The 12,115-nt window shown below is 40.3% G+C and overlaps 1 protein-coding gene across 2 annotated transcripts in view; it reads left to right on the top strand.

The window, feature by feature from the left end:
- RB1CC1 (RB1 inducible coiled-coil 1) overlaps positions 1 to 12,115 on the top strand; it is a 77,756-nt gene that overhangs the window by 38,082 nt on the left and 27,559 nt on the right. For both annotated transcript variants that reach the window (XM_029069590.2, XM_029069589.2), the window contains exons 7-8: positions 741 to 1,173; positions 7,402 to 7,572. In XM_029069590.2, the coding sequence (XP_028925423.1) occupies positions 741 to 1,173; positions 7,402 to 7,572 (604 nt within the window). The remainder of the gene's footprint in view (positions 1 to 740; positions 1,174 to 7,401; positions 7,573 to 12,115) is intronic.

Consider the following 12,115-nt stretch of genomic DNA (forward strand, 5'->3'; position numbering starts at 1 on the left):
GTTTACCATTGGTTTGAAGCACCAATCTAAAGACATTTTTCTAATTATCTGTATAACTGATGCTCCACTGTGTGTATAACACTATTTTCACCCAGTGCGACTTCATTCTACCCATATTTCTGCCGTCTCTACCCACGTCTTTCCCTCTGCTTTCTGCCAACGCCAACAGAGAGTGGAGAGGTGCATCATTAATAGGGAGGAGTGGCCCACGGGTGAAAGCCCACATCATTTGGAGTAGAAGTGGGTGGAACCTTCGCAAATTTAAGGGATCATCAAAACGTGACTGATCTTTCAGGAGCATGTGAAAGTTTGGTCATTCCTAGTTTCACTCAGTACCACTTCAGAGGACTGAATTGGTTGTGACCTAAAGAAATAGTACACCTAAATGGAATGCTCCTTCAGGTGTTTCAAAATTAAGATCAGTTGCTTTGCTGCTGCAGTTGGCAAAAGTTTGGCCACGTTTCCTCTGTTGGTAAAAAAAAAAAAAAAAAGCAATTTCTCTGCGTTTGGTTTAAAATGACCATCAAAAAGCCAAGTAACTGACCTTGGTTATCAGTTGGGATCCCTGTAATCTAGTCTGGCCTGTTTTAGGCCGATTTCTAATACTTATTCTCTGTTGTAGTTGATGAGGTAATAACCACTTTGTGGTACTTACCTTCAACTCTCCAGGAATTTGTTAGAAAAGCAGTGTCATTTGAAGTACTGGTTTCTTGTAAGTGACAGAATTTTTATATTTTAAGTTTAGGAACTGCTGTTACGATAATGGCCAAGATTCCGCTGTTGGAGTGCCTAACCAGACATAGCTACAAAGAATGCTTGGGAAGACTGGATTCTACTCCTGAGCATGAAGGGGCAGAACCAGAGAAAGAAGAGTCAGAAAAATCCACTGGATTGGTGCTCTTTTCTGATGTCCCAAGAGTGAACAGCAAATCCACGTTAGCCTCATTTTGCAAGTCAGTGGAACATTCTGTGGCGGACAACGCGGAGCCTGAAAGTGGCAGTGAAATCAGGGAGTCTTGTCAGAGCCCTTCCCAGGACAGTGGGACTTCAGAGGATGTTAAAGAGAGCGATCTGCCTTCTTTCAATGTTTCTTTATTAGACTGGATAAATGTTCAAGACAGACCTAATGATGTGGAGTCTTTGGTCAGAAAGTGCTTTGATTCTATGAGCAGGGTAAGTAGTGGATTTGATAATATCAGTGTCTCCAAATTTTAGCTAAATGAAACTCAGCTCCTTATCCGCTAATTTTCTTTTTACTGCATTTTAGCGTCTTTCGTCTAATTGCATAATGTTTTATTAATTTTAGATTTACTCCCCTATTCCCTCTCCCTTTTGCGTCACTTAGGCACTTGGATCTCTAACCTTGCAGCACCTGATATTCACCCCACCCTCAACCCTACAGCACTTGTGTACATATCTGTAACTTATTCATTTTAATGTCTGTCTCCCCATCTAGACTGTGAGTTCTTTTTGGACAGGGAATGTGTTTACAAGCTCTTTTGTATTGTACTCTTCCAAGCACATAGTGTACTCTTCTGTGCTCAGAAAGTACCATTAGTTTGTCCCTTAAAGTTGAGATTACGAATCAAAAAATGAACACTTTTTTTTTCTTTAGAATTGGCAGAGTGAAGTTATTAAAAGATATTTATGAATATTTTGGATTAATCTATTTTACCTCTTGTTTGTTGAAGGGGAAAAGCAGTAGGTAGTGTGAATGTAATGGTGAAATGCCCTTTGTTGGTATGAGACTGTGCCCAGGGTTGTGCTGGCAGCCAGTTCTTACTAGAAACCAAGCACTGGTTCTGCCATAAACTACTCAACGTGTATTGTCCCAATGACAGTCATTTGAGTCCACTAATTTTTGGATACTTTGACTACCGTGAAAGGTAAAGAGGAGGTATGGTTTTTAGGACATTGCAAAATATTGACCTCATTGTTAATTCAGATTCTCTTTTCTGTTGGCTACTACGTACTGTTATTTACCTGCTTCAAGAATCCCAAGTTTGCGAGTAGAATATCATTTTGCCAAGCATTTTCTTTTGGGCACTGTAAAGGTTGGGGACATCTTCTTTATGATTCCACTGCATTTTTCTCTTTGATGCCAGTGACAACTCTCAAGGATTTCAAACCTTAGCTAATCAGTACCTACTTGAATTCCCTCTGTTTCCTGTATTTCTACACTTAAAGAATTGAACCCATCACATTGGAAGTGGCAAAGTATAGGGTGGTGAAAAGGCTTACCAGCTTGATATTTGATAGCACTACATTGTTAAGAAAAATCACAGAATGTTCCAGTGTTCATCACTTTCCCAAAATAGAAAAACTCCAAGTTTGGTTCTGGGATTGCACTTTACAGTCCTGGTCTCAAATGTGTTCGCATGTTCAGTGCTAGTTTTTCTCACTCTTTGTAATTTCCAAATCGAAAGCCAGTTATCCAGACCAATTGGAACCGAGATTAGTTCAGTTAAAGATACATCAATTAAGTTTATATAACTGGGAAGCCACGTGGTCCAGTGTAAAGAGCGAGGGCCTGGGAGTCAGAGGACCTGGATTCTAGTCCCGGCTCTACCGCTTGTCAGCCATGTGACCTTAGTCAAGTCACTTAACTTCCCCTTTCCCAGTTACCACATCTTTAAAATGGGGATTAAGACTGTGAGTCCTGTGTGGGACATGGACTAGTGCCTGGTGCATAATAAATGTTTAACAAATACCATTTTTAAAGAAAAGCACGTGCTTAACAAATGCCATTTTTGAAGAAAAGCACCCAAAAAAGTGTACACAGTTGGATTTATCTATCTGTATATCATTGAGTTGGACTTGGTTGGGATGGTACAGGCCCAATGTTGCTCAAATATTCAAATTTTTCTGACATCTAAACTAGACTCAATTTGGGCTGTTGATCATTGGGTAATTGGAAAATCTGGTCAGTTTTCTACTACTGAGCTTATCAAATATCTAGCCACTACAGAGACACATCTTCATTAAGCTGGTTTTTACTTCCCAAAATATGACTTCAGTGGAATTATGATCTCAGTTGAATCCATCAATCAAAAGATAAGTTTTTTACTGCCTTCAACACCACGTTGACAGCTCCTTGATGCTTTGCAAAGTAAATTTTTCTATCACAAGTGATGATGAATACATGGCTAAAAAATGGCAAATGACCTGTAAAGGCAGCATCAGAGATCCCCGGACTTCCTGCGGTGTAGAACTGGATTTTAACCGTGTTGCTTTTTAAGGAAGTTTTAGTGCATATATCATTGAGAAATCTGCCAAGAAAAATCTCAGAATTGAGTTACTATATTTAAAACAGAATAACAGCATGCAGAAATAACCAAATGGAAGCATACATTTAAACTCATTAAAATTCTACTTGGTTCTTCCAGAGTTTGTATATTCTTAATTTGCTGAGGATGCTGTAGAATTTCTTTTTCTTGGGTTAATGGCTCCTAGTCAGAGAAGCATTTGTTTCAACAAGTGATATGGCTCCCTTTGAAAACAGTAAGGGTTCTTTGCTATTCAACAGCCTTTTGAGATTTGCCCATGTCCCCAGGGTGGGGCCTAGAATGAAAAGAAGCCTTGTAGAAGGAAAACCCCCTTTCCACCTCATCAGGGCCCTATGTGGAGGCTACAGCCAGTCGGTGTCATTAAGCGCTTACTGTTTGTGCAGAGCACTGTGCTAAGTATTTGGGAGAATACAATGAAATAAATAGGTAGACCCAGACCTTCCTTGAAATCATTAACAGGATATGCGATTCTTCCAGCCTAGTTGGTGAGGAGCACATGTTTAAGTGATTAGTTAATTTCAGAACCTCGTTTTATCTAACAAGTGAGCTAAAATGCTGTAGCCTAAAGGCAGCTATCTTTTCCCTTGTTTCTGTAAAAATAATCATGGACTACCTTTTTTTAATAAAAGAAATAAAACACATTGTTATCACCCCACCCTATCTTTCCCCCTGCTTGTGCATTTTTGAATTCCTAAAATTTATGTTCTCACAAACCTCCCTCTCTGACCCCTTGTAGCATCTGTGGGCGTATCTCTGTACTCTCTTACTTTCCCCTACTTGTAATTTATTTCACTGTCCATCTCTGCTGCTAGGTTGTAAGCCCCAATGAGGGTAGCCACCACTTCCACCAACTCTACTCTCTTAAGCGTTTAGTGCTGTCCTTTGCACAGAATAAGCATTCAGATGCTATTGATTGATGGGTTGACATGACAGCTGTGAACTAAAAGCATTGCAACTAGCGTGGTTGCCCAAGGACCTTGGAGGTAAAGTCTCAGAAACCAATTGAAAGTCCTGTTGAAAATCCCAGTAATTCATGCACGGAAGTCAGTGATCAGCGTGGTACTGAAAGTGCCTGGTCTTGTAGAGTCAGAGTTTGGAGCGTATGCACTGGGAGCCTGGGAATCAAGATCCCAATATCGTCTTAAATGGTATTGTCCGGATCATTTTTCTGCAAAAACGATCAGGACGTGTTTCAGCACTCCTCAGAAAACTCCAGTGGTTGCCCATCCACCACCTCAGCTAACAAAAACTCCTCACCGTTGGTTTCAAAGCACTGTCACCTTGCCTCCTCCTTCTCACCTCACTACTCTCCTACTACAACCCAGCCCCCACACGTTGCTCCTCTTGTGCTGACTTTCTCACTGTGCCTCAATCTCACCTGTCTTGTTGGCAACCCCTCACCCACATTTTACCTCTGGCGTGGAACGCCCTCCCTCCTCAAATGCAACAGACGGTTACTCTCCCCCACTTCAAAACCTTATTGAAGGCATACCTCCTTCAGGGGGCCTTCCCAGACTAAGCCCCCACACTTTGTTCTTCGTAGCCGCGACTTGCTCCCTCTTTTCTTCCCCCCTCCCAGCCCCACAGCACTTAGGCTCATATCTGTAATTAATTTTTTATATTAATGTGTCCCCCTCCCCCAAAACTGTAAGCCTGTTGTGGGCAGGGAGTACATCTGTTTATTGTTGTACTGTACTCTTGCAAACACTTAGTATGGTGTTCTGCACACGGTTAGTGCTCAATAAATACTATTGAATGTGTGAATGAGTTGTTAGGGCTGTTATGGACCAAAACCAGGGGAATGGATGTACTAGGAGGATCACCATGGTTTAGTAAAGTCAGGAGGACCTGGGTTCTAGTCCCAGTTCTGCTGGGTGACCTTGGGCAAATCACTTAACTTCTCTCTGCCTCAGTTCCTTCATCTGTAAAATGGGGATTAAGAGTGAGCCCCATATAGGCCATGGATTGTGTCCAACTTGATTAGCATGTATCTATCCCAGCACTTAAAACAGTGACTGGCTCATAGTAAGCATTTAACAAATACTATAAAGAAAAACAAAAAACAAAAACAAGCCTAAGAACTATAAAACTGTTTCTTCGAACTTCCCTTTTTTTAGGGAGAAAGAATATTGGGATGAATGGACCATTGGTCTGACTCTACATGGTATTTATGTCTTTAGATTTCCTTTTAAAAAATATTTTGCTTAGTAAGTTGTCAGTTAGTCTCACTTCTCTACCCCACACTACTCACATGGGTGGCTTTAGTGAACCAGAGCTGGAGAGTGCTTATTTTTTTCGTTCAGAGGAAGCGCAAGAAGTTATCGTGATTTTTTAAAAGGTGCAAGTCTTATTTAGATTTAGCCCTCTAATGCCAGTTGAAGCTTACCCTGAAGACTCTTGGAAAAAAATTTGGAGGCAATTAAATTGTTGCAGGCTTTCAGGTTTTTCACTCTTTTCATCCCATTTCTAGGCCAGTCAACAGTGTCAGAGATAAAGGAGGTTCAGTGCAGTGCTGTGGATGATGTTAATTGCATACATTGGCTTGTGAAATATTTTATCATTACCAAGTTTTATCTCTTAGATATTTCCCCAATTTAAAAATATGTATCGTAATAGTTGACCTAAACCACAGGTTACTAAATATTTTTAAGAGTCATCTTGCTCCGTGTGTAATTCCAAACATGTCATTTGTATATTATGGTTGTAAAGTGTAGAGTTTTAAATTCAATAATGAATCAGTATTAAATTTTTCACTAATGGAAATTTCTTGCTGAATGATAAACTTATTTCTGTCACTCTTAAACTTGTGTCATTCAATCATAATATGGCTTTTTCTTTTAAATGAAACAGTGTTGGTGTAGTCTTAGCAAAAGAGCAAACTTAAAAAAAACTCATCTTCCAAATGCTTTGCAGTTGTCCCTTTAATGGTCTTTTGGTATTTGTAGTTTTGGTATTTTGGGAATAAATTTATAGTTTGGGTTCAAATTGCATGGTAAATGGATGCTATTTTTTAAAAAGGCAAGGAATTTATTTTTGACATGGTAAGAAGTAGGAAGCTTGCTGGCAGCAAGATATTGCCTAATAACTCTTCTTGTTTTGTTGTTTTCTGGTTTAAAACATTTCAGAAAGTTTTGTGGTTTTTTTCTTTTACGGTCTTAAATTGAAGTTCCTTAGTTTAAGAAAACAGAGCTAAAATATTTACCAAAAAAGTTCCAAGAAGGGAACTCTTGAATATTACAAATGATTTACATGTGCTGATTTGTCATTCCTATTTCTTCAATACAGAAATGTGTAATTATCTTTTTTAATGGAATAGCTCACTCCTTGCATCCACCTTCCCCATAAAGTTGCATTTGGTAAATTAGAGCTCTAATTTTTATAGCTCTAATTTACCAAATGCAACTTGTGAAGGTGGATGTGAGGAGTGAACTAACTACTCCATTTAAAGAAGATGGTCCTAAAATACCAGAAGCTCAACATCCAGCAAGCAGGATTTTCCCATAGTTCGACATAAATCTGTTAACTATGTAGGAGGGTTTCTGGCTAACTAGAGAAGAGCTCGCTGGCCTTTCGATTTGTTCAAAATAACTCAAGGAAGGAATATGGAAGAGAACTCAAATCTAAAATTGAACTTGGGCGGTTAATTTTTTGTACAGGTCCTGGCTTGGTTGGTTTGTTTTTTTTAGTGTGGGGTTTCCATCTGCTTTGGACAGTCAAAAGAAAGTCGTGGGAGACAGGTCACTGTAGCCCAGATCCCAGGACTCAGAAATCGGAACATATAGTTTTTTATGATGTTTTACTCGTTCGTTAGTGTTTGCCCCTCCTTACCAGATTAGACCTGGCGCTGTCCCCAGTGCTGCATCACCTGCTGCTTTCGATGTGTGTTCTTCCCACAGCCTTCGGAATTCTGTTGCACTAACTGCTTTTCGGGAAGAAAGAGACTTCCAGGCAGTACGGCGTTTGTCCTTCTCTGGCAAGAAGCCCAAATGCCCATGGTTGTGCTCTTTCTCTGCCCACTGAATACCATTTTCAAATTTACCCTGAATGACTTGGGAGTTTGAAGTTTTCTAAATGTTGGCAAGCTATCAATTTAAGGTTGTCTCTCTCCTTATAGCTTGATCCTCGGATCATTCAGCCATTTTTGGCAGAGTGTCGTCAAACTATTGCCAAATTGGATAATCAGAACATGAAAGCCATTAAGGGACTTGAAGACCGACTTTATGCACTGGACCAGATGATAGCTAGCTGCAGCAGACTGGTCAACGAACAAAAAGAACTCGCTCAGGTAATTCCATATTTTTCAGCAGACAAGAGGACAAACAGTGAATACAGTGATTGCATGGGTTGTCGTCGTCATTATTGCTATTGTAGTAAGGGCTTACTGTGTGTCGAGCACTGTTTTAAGTGCTGGGGCATATTCAAGTTGGATCGGACACAATCCCTGTCCCAAGTGGGGCTCACGATGTATGGAGGAGGAAGAGCAGGTCTTTAATCTCCGTTTCACACTTGAGGAGACCGAGGCACAGTGAAATTAAGTGACTCACCCAAGATCACACAACATGCAAGGCAAAGCTGGGATTAGAGCCCGGGTCTTCTGACCCCCAGGCCCATGCTCTTTCCACTTGGCCATGCTGCTTCTCGTGTTATCTCAAATCTTTCACGGGAGTGTTTTTAGTATAATTATTTTTCAAGGTAGATATAAATCTTGTTCATTCATCCCAAAAGATACCTCTTCTGTGGCTACCAGGGGGCCTAGACCTGCCAAGGTCCATACACATTTTGTGTTTAAAAAAAAAAAAAAGGAAACAAATGTTTCCATATGTTTTTTTCTTTCAAAATCTCAATGGATGTTTTGTTTCCAAGCCTGAATTTAGATTCATTTTTAAGAATGGGGCTAGTCAGCCTCTGAACTGAACCCACTTTCTTATTGGAATAAGGAGCAGAGCATTGGAGTGTTGGTTCCTGCCATTTGTGCCAAGACTATGGCGGGGACAGGATGAAAAGTAAATTCATCCATCTTCTCCTTCGTTCCCCTTACTGTCGTGAGTGAGTCAGTCCTTCAAAGATATTTACTTTATCTACCTTGTCTTTATCTACTATATTTGTCCAACTAGACAACTCACTTTTGTTCAGATTGCGTAGGTAACGGTAGTCCATCAATAATATTGTGCAAGGCTTTGAGGGGCATTTGATACAGAGCTTCAAAACTGGTTGACTGAAGTATTACGATGATCCTGCCAGCATCTACGGGGGGTGACTTGGAGGGGCAGTTAGGCAGGAAGCACCGTATCTGTGTATAGATGGCAGGACTAAGCTGGACTAATGCTATGACTATGGGAATGAACCCGAGGAATAAGTGGCAGAACTTAATGGAAGGTAAAGGGCAAGAGAAATCAAATATTAATTCCAGACTCTGAACAGAGTTCTCTGTCTTTGCCAACCTTTAAGCTATTTGTACCACAAAAGATTGACAGACCTCATAAATACGTGTAGAAAATACAATCTGATGAATAACTAAATGATCAAGAAGGTGAATGAAGTGAGCTATTTGATTTATAAACCACATTTCCAGAGCATTTTCTCTCTTTGCCTGTTCTTTAAGAAGCAGTGTGGCTTCAAGTTCAAGCTTCAGGTTGAATGGATTCTATTTTCCTTTTGAAAAGTGTGAATCTGTTGATGGAGAACGGGCTTGTGTTGCCAATTGAGGAAGACCAGGACTCGTGGGACAAGCTGTGAGGAACGGTGCCTCTCTCCCTTCCTCCCCTCCCAATCTCTGGCGTTACCTGCATTTTGAGAGCCTTGAGGCTTCATGAGCTGTTTAAACCCAACTCAAACTCAGAACGCTGCTTAGCCTGGGCTCCAAAAGATAATATTGGCCTCATAAATGTCTGAAAACTGGAATCTTCTGTTTTTGGTTGGTTTCATGTTGTTAATCCTGTCAGATGATCTACAGCTTTCCTTCTTCCACTTCCCTCTGTCATTCCCTCACTCCCAAACCTTTTATGAGTGATGAAGCCTTTTTGAAAAATAGTTGGAAAGGATTTTTTTGGATAGATCAGTAATGGGTAGCCTATTGCAATTATGGCAGGTGAAAAGTCACAAATATAGATGATTTCAAATGAATACATACATTTCCAAATTACCGGAATATGCAAAAAGATAGCTCTTTGTGGTAAGTGCCATGTTAAGATTTAATAATTTTAAATTAAGAACAGCATTTTTTACAGCAGTGACAAGCCTAGGGGAAAAATGTACCCCATGTGAAAGAAGACTTCTGTTTTGGACTCTTGTAGATGTTTTTCCCTGCTATTGTTTCCAAATAGTTTAAGTAAGGTTTAAAAAAAAAATCTCACACTTGATGTCTTTACTGTTGATTTTTTTTTTGGTTGTTTGTTTTCATATTTTTCTCCCAGAGATCATGACAGTGGGCAGGAACAGTGCAACAGGATAGAGAAGGAAGGGATCATGATCGGTATCAGAGGTGGGGAAGTGGTATCAGAAATAGGAAGGCAAAGCAAGTGCCAAAGTATGGGGTGGGGGGCAATCAGTGGTTAGGTATAAAAACGTTGTATTGCTCTTCTAGAAGGATTGACTTTGGTATACAGGACAGGGAGGTCAAGCACCCAGTTAAATCGACCCTGATTGATCCATGAGAATGATTAAAACACATCCGGCGGATGATGAAACGGGTAGTGAAATATGCTATGCTATTCACTGTAGTCTGCTGTAACTAAATGACTCAAAGTTAATTTAAAAAAAAGTTTTAAAACTGGTAGAGCAAAGGTGATGGGTTACAGCAAGAGAAGTGCCTTTGAAAAACAGTGTGTTTTATTTTTTCTTCAAAAAAACAAAAAGCAAGCTCAGTCTGAGTGAAGCAAAATATTGGTTGGAGATGCAGTTTACCATTACGTTAACACAGATGTGGTTTGTTTACTTTCCATTTGGGCTAGTCCAAAAGTGTTGCTTGATTTTTGTTCTACACTGTCTACTTGCTGAAACCTTGAGATAAGAGCATTGGCTGATGTCAGAAGTTGTGGTTAAATTGCAAAGTTCCCCAGGAAGCTTCTGCTCTCTCATGCACCTCTAACCGGTGACAGAGTCAGGTGATGCTGACTGATAATGATCTGGGTGTGGAGCATACATCTTGCCCTAATGCTTTTTTTGAGAATGTTTCATGTGGATTAATGGGGCATCTTCTCCATGTGAAGTTTGTCTTTGTCATCGATTGCACATTGAAGAATATTTTAAACACAGGTGGAAATTGAGTGGAAAAATATTTTAAATAAATTCACGCTTCTCTTCACGCTGAAAAGTGTATTAGGTCCCCCTGCATCTTTTGGGGTTCACATTTTTGTCTCTTTCATTTGGGTCTCTCAGCCACGGTGGTGAACAGTCCACATTTTTGAAATCACTATTTCTCATTTTAATATGTTCCTAAATAAATCACTCAAATCTCTGATAAAGGGAAACGGACTCAGCATTCCTGTACTTAAACGTACTTAAATGTAATCGCTACTTTCTCTTAGATCTTGGCGGAAAAGGACCTGACCTTACCTTGAAATCACAGGTGATAAATCGAAGTAGAGGCTGACCCAACATATGGGATGAATACATACTTATAATAGTTGGACTTTACCTTGCCTGGAAGTTCGCAGCTAATACTTTAGTCTTAGAGGAGTTTCAGCGTTCTGAGGATGAGTGATTCTGGAAGATCTGCTTATGGGAACAATGCTGAATACTTTATGATCCTGGAAGGCACAAGACCAAGTAGTGTCGTCACTACTAAATACTAGATCTAGGGATTATTCCTGAATATGTGCGTATGTTTGTGGGTGTGTTAGAGAATCTTGATTTTATTTGGTATTTTTCTTATCATACTGTATTCATCAGTTAATCCTTCTGGAAGACCACATCTGTTTCCCCTTCAATAAGAATGCTTACCGCTATCATTATTTGCCCTTTAGCTTCTATTTTGGGAGCTAGAACATGGGAACTTCAGTTCCAATGATGAGATGTTATCTGTCAGTAGAGCATTCCTGTCAGCTTTGCAGCCCAAAGGCCTTATTATGGAGGGTTCTCTGCAAGGAAGAGGAAAGAGAGAAGAGAAAACACCATTCCCCTCCGTGGTATCGGGAAAAGACTTTCCCTTCACCCTCTTCTCTCCACCCCATCCTGAATCTATAAGGGTTGGAGTCAGGACCAGAGATATGGCTGCTGCTGGGCAGTCTCCGGGCTCCCCTTGGGCTGCCCCCCTCTCCTACTTCAGCCGCTGGCATTGTAGTCAACTTCCCTTTCAGCCTAGATTTATTAGGAATTCCCCCCAAATCTCCCTGCCAAGATTGGTCAAATCCAAAGAACCTTGGATCTTGAATAAGCTTTTATTTCTCTATATTAAAAGACATTTATTTGAAATCATTTTTAGTACTGTGAACTTCAGAAATTATGCATTTAATGGAAAAAATCAGTAACACCTGATCACTTATAACTTCCCACAATCCAAGCACAAGTTTACACCTAGTCCAGTATTCCTCATAAGTAAAACTTTGGGGGTTTTCTCCTGTGGCTGAATATGCTCTTAGCTACCCAAGCTTTTGTGCCAGTTATCATGGATAGTGTTTGATCTTTTCCACTTTCTTTTCCACGAAGAAATCATTAGCCTTTACTGGGGCAGAATCCATTTGGAAAAGAAGGGAGTATGCACTGTTGGAAAGATTGATAACGGCACTGCCCTAGAAAGAATGTGGAGCGTGCGTAGGCTTGCTCCCCTGAACCTTGCCGAACTGGCTCCTCACCAGTCCCTGGGTAGCCGAGATCGGAGGAAAAGCAGC

This window comes from Ornithorhynchus anatinus, chromosome 7 (genome assembly GCF_004115215.2).
Source record: "Ornithorhynchus anatinus isolate Pmale09 chromosome 7, mOrnAna1.pri.v4, whole genome shotgun sequence".
NCBI lineage: Eukaryota > Metazoa > Chordata > Mammalia > Monotremata > Ornithorhynchidae > Ornithorhynchus > Ornithorhynchus anatinus.